The 20576-nt window shown below is 38.5% G+C and overlaps 2 protein-coding genes across 7 annotated transcripts; both read left to right on the top strand.

Annotated features, from left to right (window-relative positions):
* Positions 1-3182: 3182 nt before the first annotated feature.
* On the top strand, positions 3183-11662 carry LOC105055276 (glutamate receptor 3.1). 5 transcript variants are annotated; one of them, XM_010937048.4, is made up of 8 exons: positions 3183-3753; positions 3848-3951; positions 4540-4838; positions 4943-6291; positions 6405-6682; positions 7297-7328; positions 7419-7825; positions 11044-11662. In XM_010937048.4, the coding sequence occupies exons 3-8, from the start codon at positions 4577-4579 to the stop codon at positions 11464-11466; spliced, it is 2751 nt and encodes a 916-aa protein (XP_010935350.1). In that variant the 5' UTR covers positions 3183-3753; positions 3848-3951; positions 4540-4576; the 3' UTR covers positions 11467-11662. The 5 variants fall into 5 exon arrangements, with proteins under 5 accessions (XP_010935350.1, XP_019709854.1, XP_019709853.1 ...); XM_019854295.3 differs by having other exon boundaries at positions 3848-3908; positions 4537-4838; XM_019854294.3 differs by having other exon boundaries at positions 3848-3908.
* A 4823-nt stretch (positions 11663-16485) lies between these two features.
* Positions 16486-19673, top strand: LOC105055349 (homoserine kinase). Of its 2 annotated transcripts, XR_012135822.1 has the most exons (3): positions 16486-17705; positions 17951-18100; positions 19507-19643. XR_012135822.1 is itself a non-coding variant. In XM_073246622.1 (2 exons), exon 1 carries the CDS (start codon positions 16572-16574, stop codon positions 17700-17702), a length of 1131 nt encoding a protein of 376 aa, XP_073102723.1. In that variant the 5' UTR covers positions 16487-16571; the 3' UTR covers positions 17703-17705; positions 19507-19673. The 2 variants fall into 2 exon arrangements, 1 of the variants encoding a protein (XP_073102723.1); XM_073246622.1 differs by lacking the exon at positions 17951-18100 and having other exon boundaries at positions 16487-17705; positions 19507-19673.
* Positions 19674-20576: the final 903 nt, after the last annotated feature.

The raw sequence follows: 20576 nt of genomic DNA on the forward strand, positions 1-20576 counted from the left end.
TCAAAATGCAAGGTTTATATTGCGGTAAATTGACATATAGAAAGATAATTACAATTTCAAGCAAAGTACATAGGGAGATTTTTTATTTTTTATTTTTTATATTTATTTATTTCAGCTAAATTAAGGAAGCTAGCTTAAGGATTCCATGGCCTCCACAACACACGCAACCCACCTCCAGTGCCCAACACGTTCTAAGATAGGAGCCTTGTAAGATAAGAATGCGAGACGACGTTCCAAGACCTGAGCCTTGGACGTGAGATAAGAATGCCTCTTATGGCACGGCTTAGTCAGTTATTTTCGCAGTTCAAAATTGATTCAGACCGTCACTTCTCTGAAAGCATGGTTCTTGCCCCCCTCTCTCCTTCCTCCTTGGAGCTCATCCATTCGCTGGATGATCCCTTGCTTTCATGTTTGAGTATTTGCTCGTCGTTTAGGCCGGTGAATGACATTTCTGTTCATTGCAGTCATCTTCATGATTTTTCGCATCTGGATAGTATCAGGATCTTTATGCATCGGACTGCACTGTCCGCCCTATGACCCAAAACTCAAAATGAGCCTTGCGATGAAATGCGGACATTCCCCTTCAATGGGCGGCAGGTTTGAACCACACCAAATCATTACAATGATTATTATAACAATTTGAAACACTTCACATTATATCATCTTGCATTACGTTACATTATATCATATTATATTGGATAAAAATAATAATAATTAGTACTGTAATGTTTCTTTAATATTATAATTGCCGATCATCTACAAATAACAGCTATTATTTAATATTTACATTTCTCTTTTACTAACATAATATCTAAAAATTTATTCTTTTCTGAAAATTTCCTTCAAAAATATCTACCTTTTGAATATATTTTTTTATCAAGCTAATAGTTATTTGAAATACAATAAAATAATGTCAAATTATACAATGACTGTTACATTTTTTTTTTTTTTTTTTGCGGTGTAATGGAGGGAGTAAGGTGTTCCCCATGTTCTATCATTAGTAGAGAGATTAAAAACTTATATCATGTAGGATAAAATAAATAATTGTCATTTAGTATTAGATTGGTTAATAATAGCATTAGCGGAACTCATTATAATAATATAATAGGACCATTGAGACTGGATGTGGACTCCAATCTTGGCGTCCAGAGGGATTGGTGCTTTATATCAATGACCTGGCGATATATGCACTGATCGTGAATGACCTAGAACACTATGTGCCGTTTGAGATTGTCTTTTTCTTTTTTTTTTTTACACAAATATCATTGGGAAATACTCATTAAAAAAAGAGTATATATATATATATATGGCAAATTTCATTGAGAGGAATCAACAAAGTGAAGATTTATTCTTGCCACTTGTCCTCTTTTTCTCATGAGAGATTTCTTTGATGCTGGTGCTCGACTGTATTTATAAATAAATAACAGATATCATGATAAGTATTTTCATTTTGACGACTCATTACGATGTTATCTAGTGCGGATTGTGTCGTATCGTATTTTATATTCCATGCTCGATAACGCCCGTCAACATTGATCACTAGAAAAAGGTGGAATCTTATGCGTGTTGTATGACCCTGCCAAGATAGAACATAATATTTTCCCTGGATAGTGAGAGGAGAACTTGTGTTTTTTTCTTTTTGGTACAAGAGAGATCGTTGTTGTTATAATGTGCTTTCATAGCATCATTCTGATCCCAATCTTATTATTAATTTGCATGATCCTGTTAGGAACAATCTCATGTTTTATATTAGTTAGAAGGGGTAAATACTAAAATGTTCCTATTTGACATGCATGATTCAATGACAACACAAAAGAAATGTGGAGAAAGTAAGAAGAACAATTTTTTATTTAAAGGATAAATCTTTTAATATATCAAAATCTCTCATCTTTAAAAGAAAACTTAAATTATTTTACTATTTTGATGTCAAAAATAATTTCAACAGTAGATTTCAGTGCTAGTTGGCATCTCTTGCCAATGTTTGCATTGGAGAAATATTCTTATTTCGGTTTGTAAGATGGTGTTTTTATTATTATTTTTTTAAATATTGTATGATGTTATTTTAATTATTATTTTCTTATAAAAAAAAAAAGAAAAATTCATGTAGAACTGATATGTGTCAGATGTCCTTATCAACTTAAAAATATTTTTTGTTTGCTTTGTTTTAGCCCAAGTCATCTTTGCCATGATTTATCCATTTGTTATGATCATCATTTTGTTAAAATGCCAGTTAAAAGGCAATGCCTTTTTGTCCTTATTTTTTTGCCTCCTGCCCTTTTCTTATTTTTGGTTTCAGGAATCATGTTTGTCATCTTTGCCAAGTGGAGTTCGGTGACTGAAAATCTAGCCTAGCAAATAAAACCTTCTACTGTGTTTATATTACATCCAAACAAAACTTTCACAAATTTTAGACTGCTGGATAAAAGTATTTCTTCCAAGAAGGCTCGAGTAGTTGTGGCTGTATAACTTAAAACAACTCTGCTAATGTCTTGTTGGATTAGTGGGAACAAATTCCTATAAAATGTGATTCTCCATTGCATTGAGTTGGCCTTTTCATATGAGAACCTTTTTGCAAGCCACATGACAAGTAAAAGCAGACAAGATTGCTATTCTGGACTTTATCGTACCCAACTAGATCTTCAGTTGAGAAAGCAAGCCGTGCAGCCCAAGTCAGCATATACATAATTAGCTCATACCATAAACTTACACAAGTCTTAATCTTAAACTAATTAGGATCGAGGATCCTACTTAAATTTTTATATAAACTTTTGAATTTGTAACAACCATGCCTCGATTTGGAGCTAACCTACTTATAAATGGTAAACATGAATTATATTAATCTGAAATTTGTCATACTTTATGCTCATGAAACTATATTATCATTCTTATGCGATACTCATCATGAACCATTGGTAAATAAATATATTGTTCTATTATTTTTTCACACGATGTTAAAATTAACTAATTCTTTTTGCCTATCGAAATCTTCATATTTCTATTTACTAATTCATGTGTTGCCTTTTATTCCGGCTTCTATCTGTCGGGCTTTATACATGCAATAAGATATTAAGAAATAATAATCTCATGCTGGATAGATTAAAAACTTTTATGGTGTTTATATATTTTTAGATCTATCTATCTAAGGATCTAGATTTTTGGAAATAGTCTTAAGAAGATGCATATCTATACATTTATCTCATTTACTTTTTTTAAGTTTTGGAATATACATGATGCATGATGACCAGCGCTGCATCAGATTATCAGACATTGTGATGAGCGGCGGAGTCGGCAAATCCAGAATCCAGATAAAAAATATCTGAACATATCCAAAGAAGACGAGAATAACTAAAGTGGGTGAGAGGCGCGCGAGACAGCATCCAAAACGAAAGCTCCCGGTCCCACATTCCTTCCTTCAGCCCATCAATCTTCCGATACTTTGAACGGCCACGTGACGTGACTTGCTTGACCAAAACCAGTACACGAAGGGCCCACCAGGCATCCAGTGACGTGGCAGGTAAATGGTGGGTGGTGGGCCTCCATCCCCCCCTGGCCCCATTCCGCGATTCACAAGCTCTGTGGGGCCGCCACAAGCGGCTTTTCCCACCAATTGGCCCCTCGCCAGCACCACCAGCGGTCGCTTTTTTCCCCAGTTACGGCCTACATAAGGGTTCCAAACAAGGACATACGAGCATCGAGTCATTGTAGACCCAAAATCATCCATTGTGGAGTTCCTTCTGATGCACCAGCAAACAAGTGAGTGCGATTCTCTTCCAGCAAGCTTTTCTCTGTTGGATTTGGCTTCTCCTACCTTCTCATCAAGATTTGTCGACTCATATATGGTATGCAGGGCATATGATGGCTTCTGTTTCATGTGGAATAGTTCAGCTTTCTGCTGCTTGGAAGCGTTTGTGAGCTCAAATCCTCAAAAGATTTCTCGATCTTTGTTGCAGGGTTTGCTTTCTTTGACTAAAAATTACCTGTTTTTGACTTGAGTTTTTTTTGGGTGCAAACTGGTGAGTTTTCAAAAGAAAAAGAAAGTTTTTTCTTTTTTAACCTTTAAAGCCTAAACCAACATTTCCATGTTTTTGTATTGTTTTCCAATGCAGGCATTTGATTTTTTTTTTTTGTTAATTTACCCTGGAAAACTGATGATATGTCATGTTTCCTCATTTGACTTTTGGGTTTTTGTTTTCTTCTTAATTTTTTTGATTGCTCCTTTTCTGTTATAGAGGTTTGTTTGGGGTTTTAGTGTATGAAGAAAGAGGGATATACGGCAAATCTCTGATAGATTTGTGGGCTTTGCTTCCGAGTATCCCTCTGATTGCTAAAAGATCGAATTTTTGTTTCAATTCCTTTTTTGTTTTATCTTTTCTAGATCTCTTTTTTCATCCTCCCAGTTGGTTGTTTTTTATGTTGGTTTTCTGGTTCTCATTTTAGTTGGTTGGACCTGTGATTCATTCTTTTTCTAGTAATAGTTCTGGACTGTTGAGCTTTTCCCCTTATTTATGTCTGGTGGGCTACGTTCTACTTTTGAAGCAGAGGCAATAACTAGGGCTGTTGCCGTGCAAGGACCACCATGAAATTGGCTTTGCTTCCCTTTCTGGCTCTCTATTTAGCTTTTGTCTCAAGTGGGGCCAGTAGGAATGTCTCTTCAAGGCCTGCTGTTGTAACCATTGGAGCTGTTTTCGGATTCAACTCCACCATTGGAAGAGTAGCAAAGGTGGCCATCAATGCAGCACTGGACGATGTCAATGCCGATTCGAGTGTCCTTCAGGGCACCAAGTTGGCTATTGAAATGCAAGATTCCAATTGCAATGGCTTCCTTGGCATCGTTGAGGGTACTCCTCACCTCGTGTAACCTTCCATTTGTTTTTCAAGTAACCATTCTTCTATTCATCAAATTGCCCAATGTTTTGATTTTGCACGCAATTGTCTGCCGCAGCTCTACAATTTATGGAGGCTGATATTATTGCGATGGTTGGCCCGCAATGTTCTACAACTGCGCATATCCTTTCTCATGTTGGCAATGAGCTCCAAGTTCCTATGCTGTCCTTTGCTGCAACTGACCCTACACTTTCTTCCCTTCAGTTTCCCTTCTTTGTTCGGACCACCCAAAGTGATGTATTCCAGATGGCTGCTATAGCTGAAATGCTTGATTATTACCAGTGGAAACAGGTGATTGCTGTGTTCTTTGATGATGATAATAGTAGAAATGGAATAGCTGCCTTGGGTGATAAACTCGCAGAGAGGCGTTGCAAGATCTCCTATAAAGCTGCACTGCCACCTGAAGCCACCAGGACTGACATCACTGATTTATTGGTCAAGGTTGCTTTGATGGAGTCTCATGTTATCGTTCTACATGCGGATCCAACCTCTGGTCTCGAAGTTCTCTCCGTGGCTCATTTTCTAGAAATGATGGGAAATGGATATGTTTGGATAGCAACGGATTGGCTTACTTCTCGATTAGATACTTTTGCGCCTCTTGCTCCTGAAACCATGAACACAATGCAAGGGGTTCTTACCCTGCGTCGGCACACACCGGATTCAAAAAGGAAGAGTGCCTTAGTCTCTAAGTGGAGTATGTTAACCAAGAAAGAGAACAGTGGAGACTTTCACCTCAATGCTTATGGTTTATGTGCTTATGATACTGTATGGATGATTGCTCGGGCTATAGATGCATTTTTCAATGATGGTGGAATGATTTCATTTTCAAATGATTCAAGGTTGCATGATCTAAAGGGAAGCGCTCTACACATTGAGGCAATAAGTGTGTTTGATGAAGGGAAGCTTCTGCTGGATGAGGTACAAAAGACAAATTTCACAGGGGTAACTGGTCAAGTGCAGTTTGATTCTGATGGGAACCTCATTCATCCAGCTTATGATATCATTAATGTAGTAGGAACTGGAATGCGGACAGTCGGTTATTGGTCAAATTATTCTGGGTTGTCAGTTGTGCCTCCTGAAACACTCTACTCAAAGCCACCTAATCGTTCTGCTGCAAATCAACAACTCTACAGTGTTATTTGGCCTGGGGAAACGACTACAAAACCTCGTGGATGGGTTTTCCCTAACAATGGAAAAGAGTTGAGAATTGGTGTTCCTAATAGAGTAAGCTATAAAGAATTCGTCTCGAAAGATCCAGTTACAGGCACAGTGAAAGGTTACTGCATTGATGTGTTTACTGCTGCTGTCAGCTTGCTGCCATATGCTGTTCCATATAAGCTCATACCTTTTGGGAATGGTCGTGAGAACCCAAGTTATACTGAGCTAGCAAACATGGTTGCCTTAAATGTAGGTCCCCTAAATAACTGTTCCTGTGAAACCATGCCAATATAGGCCATTATGCAAATTCAAAAAAACAGACTTGGTTTATTTTACTGATTCCATGGCTTTTGTCTTTCTAGGTTTTTGATGCTGCTGTTGGTGACATTGCCATTGTTACAAATAGGACCAAGCTTGTTGATTATACGCAGCCATATATTGAGTCTGGGCTTGTTGTACTGGCTCCTGTTAAGAAACATCACTCAAATGCTTGGGCCTTCCTGCAACCATTTACGGTGGAGATGTGGTGTGTCACGGGGTTGTTCTTTCTTGTTGTGGGAGTAGTCATCTGGATTCTTGAGCACAGGATCAATGATGAATTCCGTGGCCCACCAAGGCAACAACTAGCTACCGTCTTTTGGTATGTTCACAGGAAAATGAGCACACCTAAGTATATATATACACCACTAACATCTGTTCTAATGTTGCTATGTCAGATGTCACCATATGGACTCACCTGCTCACTGACTTTTTGATAATCAGCAAATCTCTGCCTTTTAGTACATTTTGTAGCATTAGATATTTAATTTTACATGGATGTAACATGTAATTTGTCTGTTTATCCACCATATAAATTAATCTGTCTTGAACATGCATGCCCCCCCTTTTTTTTTATTCTAATGTATGGCACAACACATGCTAATGCTATTTTATTATGTGATAATTATTTTTAAAGACAACATCTAGCTAAATTGTCCAATTCACTGTTCACTATCTTGTCAAGGAATGGGGTGATTGTGGTATAACATGTTCAGGCTGCCGCTATTATATGTCAGAACGTGTAGTAGGATACGGGTTTAACTTATCAAAAAGCATGAAGCGTTGCACAAAAATAAAAATGATGATTGGTTAATGCCAAAACATTTATTTGCCTCATCGCATGTTTATTATATGCATTCAGCCTTTCTCATTAATATTTATTGAACTATTCAGTCTGTGTTGGCGTATAATTTCATATTGTGTTTTCTATTGCAGGTTCAGCTTTTCAACTTTGTTTTTTGCTCACAGTAAGTTAGATTGCTTATGAATTCTGTTCCATCCAAATGAAGAATGTCTACTGTCTGGTTCATGTTATTCTATCATTCTTTTTCATGCAGAAGAGAATACCTTAAGTGTTCTGGGGCGTGCAGTGCTTATAATATGGCTCTTTGTGGTTTTGATTATTCAATCAAGCTACACAGCAAGCCTGACTTCAATCCTCACGGTACAACAACTCTCGTCTCCTATAAGGGGGATTGATAGCTTAATAACTAGTGATGAGCCTATTGGGTTTCAAGTGGGTTCATTTGCAGAAGGTTATATGGTTGAAGAGCTCAACATTGCAAAATCCAGACTCAAAGCCCTCGGTACTCCAGAAGAGTATGCTAGAGCCCTTGAACTGGGACCTGACAATGGAGGTGTTGCTGCTGTGGTCGATGAGCGCCCCTATGTTGAAAATTTTCTAGAAACAAAGTGCAAATTTGCCATTATTGGCTCAGAATTTACCAAAAGCGGCTGGGGATTTGTAAGTATCTTATGTATCTTAAAGGTTCATATTCCTGCATTTTTATCTTTTCAATTCTTGCACCAAATTCAGAATATGCATGCCATCAAGATGAAAATAGGAAAACATGATTTCTTTTTCCTCCTCAAAGTAGTAGGAAAGTTGAATCCTTTTCTTTGCCCTATTACATTGAATAGATGAGTACTATAGTATTCCTTTAACGAAGTCTTCTCAGGGATTTTCTACCTAATATTACTCTGAATAGTATTCTATAAATTCCTGACAAAAGGTAAATCTGTGTCATGTTCATATTATGGCAGGCCACTAGGTTTGTTAACTATCCTTATCTTAATCTGTCAGGTCGTAGCCAAATGTCACTCTACTTGGTATTTTGCAAAAAAAAAAAAAAAGAAGAAGAAGAAAAAATGACATTGTTCGATTATATTTATGCTGTTGCTACTTTAAAAAAAAATAAAAAGATGGTGTGTTCTTTATGGGCAATATGAAAGTGAGGTTCAAGAAAAGAGTAGAAGTGTTACTTGGAAGAAATCTATAAAAAAATTTCGTAGAACTTACTAGCTGTTCATCCAAACCCCTTTGTTTCAAACATCTACTGCGACTGACATTGTCTATCATTGCCCTCCTGCATTCAACTGCAGACATTATTATAGATTTGTAAATCATATAGTATAGATATATTCCCTTATAAAAACTAAAATTGCATAATCTTAATGGTGTTTTAAATCTGGGTCATTCTGTTCAAACAATCCCTAGATGCTCAGTCAATTTAGGACCAGATGTGAGGCTTTGGAGAAAATGGTAAATAGGCCTTCTTTATTAAGTTGGATGAGGGAAATACGGCAGGTGTATCTCCCATTATTTTATACTTGCATCATGGTTTGGCAGCAAGCTTATCAGAACCTTATCCTTTTCATAAATTTATGGTGATATTCAAGGAGACATTGAACTAAATTCTTTGCAGGAGTTAGAATGTCGTCAGTCTGTGGATGACTGCTAAACTTATGTCGTGGTGAAATTTTTTTAAAGAAGGCTTTCAAAATTTGAGTCATAAAAGAATACTCTAGATGCAACTTAAAGAGATCTAGAGATGAGAATTTGTCCTTCCATGTAGTGGAGAAATATCATGTGGGGTTCATCTGTTCAATCACTGACTTTAGGAAGTGATTAATGTCATGAAAAAGATCTTGCAGTCTGCATGAAGTGAGGCTTAGATATTCATTTTTCAGATACTGGCGAGGGTGTATGCTATATATCTAGGTGTCAGGCTATAATGAGATGCAGAACTTTCCTGAGAAGGGAATGAAATAACAGATGAAGACCTGGGTGTTGAGGTGGACTTGGGGGAAGGCAAGGAGTTGAATCTTAGTGTAGCACATGAAGAGAGTGCAATACTGATGGAAAATACAAATATTAAACCATCAATTATAAGCTTGGCCTACTACGTATGGCACCAATATGTAGTTTAAAGGGTTCGGAAGGAGCAGAGGGAGGACAATTTAGATGTGAATGGTGATGATGGATTGATGGGTTTCAGCATGGATTGCTGTACTGCCCTGTACTTGCCCCATACCGCCTAGTATGGGGCATATCGTACCATATCAGTTGGGAACCAATGAAACTCAAGTTCAGATTGGTATACGTCCTGTACCATCTTGTACCAGCCTGTACTGCTCTGTACCAAGGCATATCGAGCTATACCGAGGTGTGTACTGGTCCATACAAAGGTCTATTGAGATGACAAAGTAAGAAAAATGGTTGGAGGGCTGTTTTGGTACAGAGTGCATACCGTACTATACCGTATTGAACCGATAAAGTATCGATGCGGTACTTGTTACCATGATTGTGGACCTTTGGTTTCAGAAAGCTTGTTATGATGTGAGGTGGCAAAGAGTATTGAAGTGGAATTCATAAACCCAAGCTTGAACTGATGGAACAAAGCTTGTCAACCAGGACCCTAAGAATTAACCCACCCCACACCACCCATGCATGCAGGGTAGAAAAATCCTCCCTCTTAAGATTGCGAGTCATGTGAGGAAAACTGATAACAGAAAGTTTGATAGGATTGAAAAGAAATCAAAAGCAACTTCTTATCCGTATGTATGTCAATGCTCTACCAAAGATGCATTGATATACAAGGAATTCAAACACCCCCCCCCCCTCCCAAAAAGAATTTTCCTTTTAAGCTAGGTTCAGCATTTCCTCCCAATGAAGATGATGGTACATATGTATCTTTTCGTTTGGAAAATCTGAGATATTTACTAATCAGGAAGCAGCTGATCATTTCCATACTAGCTTTTGATGCTAACTTCCATCTTAGTTTTATAATCCTGCACTACTATGTTTGTGGTAGGTGAATTTCATTAATCTTTCCTTTTCCTTATTTTTTCATGAAAAGTCAAGCATAAACTACTGCAAACCCACTTTGCATTTTGTTTAAATAATCATATGAGTACCAGGAAGGGGGTGAAATAGACTCCAAAAGAACAGTAGCAGAGAAATCTTCTACAAGGATTCAGATACTCTTGCAACAAGCACAAAGATGGGCCCTTGGCCAATGAAGCTAACATCTACCGCATGCACTACCCAACAACAGCGAAGGCCACCAAAGTCCCCCATAACATAAAAACATAGAAATTCAACCTGAAACTTGTTACTACACAAGGAAAAAAAACAGCAGGTAATATATATACAAACAACAAAGCATGCATACCAGCTGAATCTTGCCAGAAAAACAACTCGCCAAAGTACCTGGAAACATTGCCGAAGCTGGCACATGTGGAAGACCCGCTCTGTCCCATGGTGTCTTGGGTGTGTGTGTTGATGATACCTGAACTCTTGAACATTTTGCAGGAGACACATCTCTTATTTCTCTTCTATTTGGGTGCTGCACTGGTCCACAAGCCAGAAAGATAATAAGCATTTCAAATTCACTAGATATGTAAAGAGATAATATTAGTTCGACTTATTGTGTTAGCATTGTTGCATCTGCATCAATTTCATTCTTCTAGAACAGCTGCTGAACTTTACAAGGCATATCTGTATTATGACATGGAGATAGGCCATCTTGTAATTTAGACCCCTTCCCTAACTCAGAAGAGTTATACCCTCATGCCATCAGACCTTTTCATAATTTATTACTCATGTCTGTTGCTCCTTAAGTCACATGATGCACCAATTTGTCCTTACTCTTTCTTGACATGCTGATTACTCCATTTCAGATATTCCCAAGGGACTCCCCTTTAGCTATGGATATGTCAACTGCTATTCTTTCACTGTCCGAGAATGGAGATCTCCAAAGGATCCATGACAAGTGGCTAACAAGAAGTGCATGCAGTTCTGCAACTGATGAGCTTGACTCTGATCGGCTCCAACTGACTAGTTTCTGGGGCTTGTTTCTCATATGTGGAGTAGCATGCTTTCTTGCTCTTCTCACATTCTTCTTCCTCATGCTACGCCAATATCTCCGGCATGCACCCGAAGATGAAGCAGATCCCTCAAATCAAGGAAAGTCAACGTCAGGCCGCAGTCTCCATAAGTTTCTATCTTTTGTTGATGATAAGGAAGAAGCTGTGAAGAATAGGTCCAAGCAACGACAGATGCAGAGGACAACAGACAATGGCACTATTGATATTGAAAGCTAGTCTCAGCATATTAGCCCTTGATACATAGTCTTCAATCATTCACCTGCTACTCTGTGATCGCAATTGTGTAGTACAGAGGTTCTTTAGAGAGTAAACTTCAGCTAAAGGAGAATAACTGATAATAGTTCTGTTGTAACACGAATATTATAAATGATTAATCAATATATTGGTCCCGATGCTATTTTTCGGTTGAAAACCTGATACTTTAATCATGGCTGCCACACAGTTTTGAATTAGAAAATTCCTCTAGAATCATGGCAGTCTCTGTATTTTGTTGTCTATAAATGTGCCTGTCATTAAGTTGGAGCAGTTTATTTTGCGATCATACTTCTGAGATTTTAGGTTCGTCCATATACATCGAACAATGTGCTTTGATGCATAATTATCACCCTGCATGCGGGTGAGCTTCAATTGCTCCCCTTTGTTGAAGCACTTGTATACAAGATCAACTATGGCAGCAGTCTGAGTATTAAGTTGATGGGATTTGTTACGAAGTTCTTTTATTATTTTGTATTAAAAAAAAAAAAGAGGGAAGATCTTACTCATCTATTAGTAAGGATAGTTGAGGTAATTTTATTTTAGCAAGTTCAGAAACTAATAGCCATCTTTTTTAATTTTTTGTAATATTTTTTTCGAAAGATATCTCTTCCTCGTTGCTGCCCACTATCAGTTTTTTTACCACCGTCTGCCACTTGCCTCTTCACTGCTATTGCTCGGCCTTGTCTGATCCAACTGCCTCTTATTTCCTCCTCTACCGACCTCTCCGTCACTCGGCATTGTTTACCGGCCACCCTCATCTTCTTTTCCAACACTCACCTTCCTACTGCTCGGTCTTGTCCAACCCATCTCATCCTCCATTTTCAACGTCCCCCTCTTCTTTCTCTTTTGCCTTCAACCTGCCCCTCCTCTCCATCTTCAACCCATCCTTCTTACTCCATCTGCAACTTAGCATTCATCCTCCTCTGTTAGCACTCCGTATTTTTTCTCCATATTTCTCGTCCTCTGAGTTCCGCAATAAGGACCTAGGGATTGAGTTGGAGAAGAAAAAATTGTTCAAAAAGAGCCCTTCAATTTTGATAAAATTATATCCTCTACCATTCATTTCATTACAAAAATAATTATGGATTTCAAGAAAATTATTACACGAGCTATGCATATAATTGACTACATATAGCTATCGATGAACTAATCCTGCCCATCTACATTGGATCAAGTCACCAAATTTTGATTTTGGTGAAAGATGAGAGCCTAGTTAAAATTCAAAATTCAAGCATGCTGGTACGTTTGGTGGGTTGGAGATCCGAAAACTAGAGAGTAAAGTGGAAAAAAAGGAATACGTTTTGTGCCTAATTTGAACACAGATTATATTGCATCCATACCCAGTATCCACTTACTTTGGCTAATGCTACCATGAGTGCATGAACCCAAATAGTGATGGGTCGAGCTGGTCCTTGAAAAACAACTTGCCGTGTTCAGTTTAAAACCTTTTTTTCTTGACGCAAAACGAATCCAGCTTAGGCTCAGATAAAACTTCAGACTTATATCAACTAGTTCATTTTTGGTTCGACCAAACTAGGTTCGGCCCAACTGGCCCAGTCAAGAATGCCCAAATTTTTAGGAGTATGCATGCTCTCGCTCCCTTTAATCGATTTCTAGGGTTTCCGGGATGAAAAATTAGTTTTCTTCCCTTAGAAAAGGATTTTTCCAAGCAATTTTCATACATTTACATCAAAAAAGAAATTTTTTTTAATAAAAGGCAAAAAGTTAGACGGAACTCCAACTTTTAATCGGTTTCTAACTTTTTTTCCAATTTTTTTAGGAATTATAGCTGCTGCATTGATGAATTGGGTTCATGGTTACATGAATGCTCTCGTGGAGTTGAAGGAAATTAATAAAGGGGGACATGGTGGTTACAAGATGAACTGAAGAAAATAGATATATATCTTGAGATCAGTTGGGGGAAAAACTCGTGATTTAGGCTCCAGCCAAAGGCTGTACTGATAAATATGAATTCCTCTACCATCAAAATACACCTTCACATCTGTTAGGCAAAAGAAAGAACAGAAAGGTCTTAAGATATCAGGCTTGGAGGGTAACAAATAATTCTAATATAGAAGAATAGAAACTTAGCTCAGTGAGACATAATACAGTAATTGACGAAGGATGACGGATCTTATGCCCTAAATCATATCTAGCCAGCATTTAGTAACTCAAAACATGTTTAGTTATATTCCTATTAGACCTGAATTTGATTTTTAATGAAAATATAAACCCAAACCCTATCCAAATTCTGGTAAAAAACTTTTAATTACTTATAAAAATTTGTAGTTATATACTCATACTCAAGATTCCCACTACAGCTGAATTATAACAGGCAAAGTCAAAAATTACTCCAAATACATGAGTCCAGTAGAGTAAACATATAATTGATAGGTGATGGCAATAGTTTGCATTAAGATACGAACCTTATTTTAAACCAAGCCCCTGCATACAAAGTTGGTTCCCACTGAATTAACTATAGATAAAATTTAATTTGGTAATATAGTTGTTGATCATATCATAGCAGCTCAAAATTACTAGTTTATGATCAATGTGTCATATCAATCCTTATGTAAATAAGTCAAACTATATAATAGAACAATATTTTTTTCAAAGAAGAAATGAAAAGAAAAGCATAAGACAGAACATTATATTTTTTTTCAGAAAAGAAATGAAAAGAACAACATAACACAGAACTTGTCTATAGATTGTGAAGACCGACGGATCACACCTGCCCTCTTGATTACAGGTTCCTGTTTCCCAACTAGATATGGATAACAGAACTTGCTGTTAGAATTAATAATATCTTGATAAAGAAAAGTCTTTCTAACACACACTTCAAATAGGTGAGATTTTTATGGAAATCACAGAAACAAAGCAATTTGCAAGAAATTCTGCATATTTAGGTGACAAAGTTGCTAGTATCCTAGAAATTGTGGTACTTGGCATGAAGGGAAAGATTAAGCAACTGTAGCAGATACAGCAAAAAGTTTTTTCAAGATTCTAGCCACAAAAACCAAAGAACAGAAGCAAAAAGAAAAAATATCCACGCATGTTGGCATCTATCATATGGATGATCAAGGAGATGATCGAGGATGTTTCATTTGTGACAACTGCAAAAATTAGTGATTATTTGTTTGCTTCATGGATAATTTCCAACAGTGCAACAACAGTGTTTTCTCTGGTTATCAATGAATCTAGTAGATCTAAAGAGATCGACATGTATGTAGAAATTATTCTGTAAATAATTTGCACCAAAAATATCTGAACAGAACTTGCCCCTGGAGTAGTAGGGAGAAGGACTTTTTAGGAAGCCATGATTTAGTTTCTGTTGCTGCACAAAGCCATGATGATATTATATTATTTATCACTCTCTACGTATATGTATCTAAAGATTTGGTAGACCATGAATGATTATATTTTGATGCAGGTATTATGCCTAGAGGCTGTAGCTATTGGATGGCCCATGGATATAATGTTGCGCAATTGGTGCTGCAAACAGGATAATAAAAAACTATGAATGGGTGTCAGCCAGGGGCACCTCATCTGATATGCAACCACAAATAGCTGATGAGGAACCAATAGATTCTGAATTGATCATTAGTTTATTGTCATGGGTAGTTGCTTGTGATACTTGTGTTCAAATGGCCTTGGATGATTTGTCTATCCCTTTTATGTGATACTTGTGATACACTTGGTTTGTCATCATTCATGGTTACTTGAGATACTTGGTCATTATAAGTTGTGGCAGGTTCTTGTCACTGTCCAAGTGTGTAGAGGCTAGAATGCACAATTTTTTTGAGAATGCTGGCTGATTTTATAGTTGAGGTATCTATTACTTGTTATTGGCACGGTTTCTCAAGTTCCTCTCGAGTCCATGTTGACTGGTATTTCATTAACATATTATTGACTTTATTTTGATGGTTCTACATTTTTTACTTCTATGGTTTCATGGTTTTGTTTTGATTTTACATGTTATATCTATTTCATTTTAGTCATGTTTTGATCCTGTATTACACAGGTTCATTGACCATTTTTGATTGCGGTCCATCGTTGTTGGTAGTGAGGTTCAACGAGTAGTTTGAAGAATTACCTGCTATTTTTTTTTAACCCTTGCTGCTGCTGTGAATGAAATCTCATATTATCTCTGTACTATATGCCTACATTAATGCCTTTGTCAAGCTGTATTTTTTAAGAGTTATACATGACAAAGTAGGCTCCTCTAACTGGGAGAGTAATGAGATTGATCAGAGAGAATGAGATTGGGAGAGAGCAAGTTGTGAGTATTTAAACAAATCAAAGATCAAAGGATTGCAGAAGGTCAAGGTGGTAAGTCCTCGAGATGGGAAGTCCCCTTCCACGTATTATGAATCAGTATTAATAATTGTGGTAACATTCAAATTTGTTCATGATGTTTGTATTGTTTTTTTTTTTTTTTTGTGAATTTATTATTTTATTGTGTGAACATATATAAAATCTCCCTCTATTATTAATATCAAATTCTTCATTAAATAACAACATACCAACTTTTATCATTAATAATAGGGATAAAAGATCTTTATGTGGTATTTGGTATTTAGAACTTTATATTTAAAGTCAATATTATATAGGGACAGAATTGTTTTTTTATTCCTCATAGAATTTAGAGGATAAGAGTTAACCAAAATATAATACATCAAAAGCTAGGGTTGACTGAATTATAGTACTTGCACTCAGTTCTCAGCAGGCCAGAAGTTTCAACATATAATTCTCCAGCATTCACTTTCCAGGCAAAAATCTCACTTTAGAAAAAGTAATTATTTAGAACTCCTTTCCTTTTTTTTTTTTTTTGGTAAAAGATTTAGAACTCCTTTCTGTCAAGTTGGACTTGCTCATTTCTTCATCCAACAAGCTCAAACTATATTATTTTTATATTAAATAATTTATTATTTTGAAATTGCTATTTATGGAACAATATAAAGTATGAGAGTTAATGAAAAATTAGCTCAAAGTACATCATTTGCAGCTTAGTGAGATACAGGCTTAGATCAATCTCTCTTTCTTCCCTCTCCCGCACTTACGAGAGTATGGCGGCGGCCTGCAGGACCTCCCCAACGCCAACGAATCTCAGCCGTCCGCGCGGTCAAAACCCGTCCATTCCCCGCTTCCCAACCGTCCGATGCACCTCCCACCCGGCCCTTAGAACCCCTTCCCAAACCCTAGCCACCGCCGACGCCGTCCCGGCCTTCCGCTCCGTCACCGCCTTCGCCCCCGCCACCGTCGCCAACCTCGGCCCCGGCTTCGACTTCCTCGGCTGCGCAGTCGACGGCGTCGGCGACACCGTCACCGTCTCCGTCGACCCCGCTGTCCCCCCTGGCACACTCTCCATCTCCTCCATCTCCGGTTCGGCCGCCTCCGCCGCCAAGCTCAGCCGCGACCCCCTATGGAACTGTGCTGGCATCGCTGGTGTCGCCGCCATGCGCACGCTCGGCGTCCGCTCCGTCGGCCTCTCCCTCCACCTCGAGAAGGGCCTCCCCCTCGGCAGCGGACTCGGCTCCAGCGCCGCCAGCGCCGCCGCCGCTGCCGTCGCCGTCGACGGCCTATTCGGCGGTCGCCTCTCCCCCGGCGACCTCGTCCTCGCCGGGCTCGAGTCCGAGAAGAAGGTCAGCGGATACCACGCTGACAATGTGGCCCCCTCGATCATGGGCGGCTTCGTTCTCATCCGGAGCTACGATCCACTCGAACTCCTCCGGCTCGAGTTCCCCGCCGGCCAAGATCTCTACTTTGTACTCGTAAGCCCGGAATTCGAGGCGCCGACGAAGAAGATGAGGGCGGCGCTGCCGCCGGAAGTCAAAATGAAGGACCATGTGCACAATTGCAGCCAGGCGGCGGCGCTGGCCGCTGCAGTGGTGCAGGGGGATGTCAAGTTATTAGGCATGGCGATGTCGTCCGATGGGATTGTGGAGCCGAGGAGAGCGCCACTGATACCTGGGATGGTCGCGGTGAAGAAGGCGGCGATCGAGGCCGGTGCATTCGGGTGCACGATAAGTGGAGCCGGGCCGACGGCGGTGGCGGTGATTGATGGGGAGAAGAAGGGGAAGGAGATAGGGGATCGGATGGTGGAGGCCTTCTTGAGGGAGGGGGAATTGAAGGCAAGTGCTACGGTGGCAAGACTCGATAAAGTTGGGGCAAGGGTTATCAGCAGCAGTGCTTCTTAGAAGGTGCATTCATTACTTTAAATTCTCCATATCATTGGTCGTTAGCTATTTGCTGGTACTTGAGCATTTGAAGATTATTAGCGTTTGAATTAGATTAAGTTATACACTGGGTATTGAATTCATTACTTATATAAGGAATGAAGTTTTCAGGGTGTGAATTTTTCTCATCTAAGTTCAGAACCTTTTGTTTTACATCTTAGAAGCTTGGTATCTTCTAATTTTTGATCAGCTGAACTTTCTGTTTTCAGGCTATTGTAGTTGTTTACTGTCTTGAGGATGCATTGATGCAAAAGTAATCTATCATGAACCATCTCAAAAGTATACTCAGTGTTGAAGAGCCTTTAGAAGAAAGAAAAGTTATTATGGTAAATCATCTCAAATGTGTATTCAGTGTCAAGGTAAAGCTTTACAAGAGATGAAACATAGGCTCATCTGGTTTCCATATGGATGCTGGCATAATTAAGAATATCGAGCTTTCTCGGAGAAAGCTATCCATTTTTCCATCCTTGGCTCCTACTTTCAACAAAATCATAGCAGATGAAAACCTTTCATGCTTCCTACATGAGATACAAATAGACCAAGTTGTAAGAGGTTGACTCTTTCTTTCTTCCCTGGTTGGGGGATTGGTGTCAGTCAGAAACAGAGGGAGAGGAGAAGAGGAGTGTGGTGGCTGCTTGGAGTGAAATATGTTATGTAATATAATACTGTTTATCATGATTTATAATTTTATAATATTATTTATTTTAGGCTGTTGTCGTTGGTTCAATTTTTTCCCCTTTTCTTGAGATTAGGAAGGGTTTAATCCTTACTTTGCCATCCTATACCATTCCACCTCTTGAGAGCTAACTCTAACTGGAATCGAATCTTCACCCCCTTGCCCAAGTGGCGAACCCCCTTGCCCAAGTGGCGAGGGTTTGTACCATCTAAGCGAGCAGTCAGTGGGCTAGTTGGTTCAATTTTGAACAAAGTTAATCCTAATGAACTTTGGTCTGTTTATTCTTTAGTATCTAGGTACAATTTGTTGTTAGGTTGTTTGGTCCTAAGATATTTATCATGCCAAACATTCAGGTTGGATTGTGATCCAGTCTAGAATTGGATTTTCTTCTTCTTCTACTACTACTACTACTTCGGCAAATCTTTTGGATGATTTATAAGTTATAGTGGATGTTTTATGAGTTATTTTGGCTTTTTTTGTAATGAGTACAACTGAACCCTTTTCTTTTATGAAGAAATTCTACATATTTAATTTCTTTATGTTGGTATTGTGAATTCAAGTTTCTTTTGGTTTCATGCCCAACTGCTGATCTCATGCTCAACCAGTCCCATACTTTTCACCATAGTATTGTTCTTGATAACTGAAAAAGAAATACACCAAATGACCCAAATTCTTGTTTTTGATGATGATGTTTTTTATATTGGCAATAATATGAATCATGGAATTTCATACTGGATCGAACTGTGCGGTACACACCGTACGGTCCGGTACATCCCATACTATACTGTACTGGCATGCCGAACCACCATGTACCGATACAGACATACTATATCGTACTGCGTACTGACACTACCGTGGGATTTCACCGGTATAGGATCCGGTATCAAGATGGCGAACCTTGATATGAATAATATGCATGTTGTGGTCTGTAACACAGTATGTTAACCGCTTTTGGCATCTGAACTGCAGATCTTATATATAACTAAATTGGGATTCTCTTGCTGCATGTGTTGGTTTTTGCTGCTTGTTTTATTCACAACAGTCAGTGTAGGGCCTAATGCTTACCTGGGCAATGCTTGTTCATATCAGGTGCCTCCCATGTGACTCTTTATGGAGTTCCTCATTACATAGTGATGAAGCCTTGATCTTATTTTGGCCATGCAATATCCTCCATTTCTCCTGCACAACAGCAAGAGTCAAAATTTTGCGAGGTCTGGTATGAGGACTTTAATGAAGGAAAGGTGGTGGCTGGTGTTGAACTTGGTGTGTCCTTCGACAATAATTTTTCCAGTTCATTCAAAATGTAAAATCCATATAGGATGAACTTGTATTTGTTTCTTAGTCAAAAAAGACATTGTGATCAGCTTGCTGGATTGTGTCGTCCACCCAATTAGAACTGCCGGCAGGGATGTTGTAGTTTTTCTGGAATGTGCAAGTGGATCTAGATGTTCCAAGTAAGAGAATAGTGATCCTTGTGGAGTTGCAGCATGATGTTGATGACCTGACCTTTTTTTCTGGGCTATTGTTGACCTTCCTTTTCCTAAAAGTAGAATCTATATTGAATCCTTTTCTGATGCCAGAAAGCAGAGACATGGTGAAAAAGGAAAAGATTGCCTTGTGAGAGCTGCACTCTGATTTCAATCAGAAAACCTTTCCAGCCTTGCACCCATGGTTTTATAAAGGAAAGGATTGTCTTGAGGGATGCTTGATTCGTGACCGGAATTAAAATCAAAATTAGAATAATTAAATTTCTTAAAACATTTGATTCATAAACGAAATCAGAATAAAATTTTGAATTCATCGAAGAGAGTGGAGATTGAGTTTTAAATAAATTGGACCATTCTGATTCAACCTCGAAATCGAAATGGGACTCCCTCCATCATATGGTTAGAATAGGAATTATCCATTTCAATTTTCATTATAGGTCTCCATTCCCTTCAACCAAGCACCTCTTAATATTCCTTGCTCCTTCTCTGGCTTCTTATCTGTAAAAGGACAGATGAACCTGCTTCTCTGTTCTATCAACTCATGCTTAACAGTTTTTAACGGCTGCATCTCAGAATATGCACAAATAATCATCCTACAAAAAATTCATCAAGGGATTGGTTTCATTCATACTTGTGAAAACCATCGATTGCTTTGTCATCTTTTCCATCTAT

This window comes from Elaeis guineensis, chromosome 12 (assembly GCF_000442705.2).
Source record: "Elaeis guineensis isolate ETL-2024a chromosome 12, EG11, whole genome shotgun sequence".
NCBI lineage: Eukaryota > Viridiplantae > Streptophyta > Magnoliopsida > Arecales > Arecaceae > Elaeis > Elaeis guineensis.

Bases quoted from the DNA above. Each gene is read 5' to 3' on its own strand.
- LOC105055349 (XM_073246622.1), top strand. From the start codon at position 16,572: ATGGCGGCGGCCTGCAGGACCTCCCCAACGCCAACGAATCTCAGCCGT.
- LOC105055276 (XM_073246772.1), top strand. From the start codon at position 4,577: ATGAAATTGGCTTTGCTTCCCTTTCTGGCTCTCTATTTAGCTTTTGTC. The intron at 4,839-4,942 runs GTACTCCTCACC...TGTCTGCCGCAG, and splicing joins CTTCCTTGGCATCGTTGAGG to CTCTACAATTTATGGAGGCT. The intron at 7,826-11,043 runs GTAAGTATCTTA...ACTCCATTTCAG, and splicing joins CCAAAAGCGGCTGGGGATTT to ATATTCCCAAGGGACTCCCC.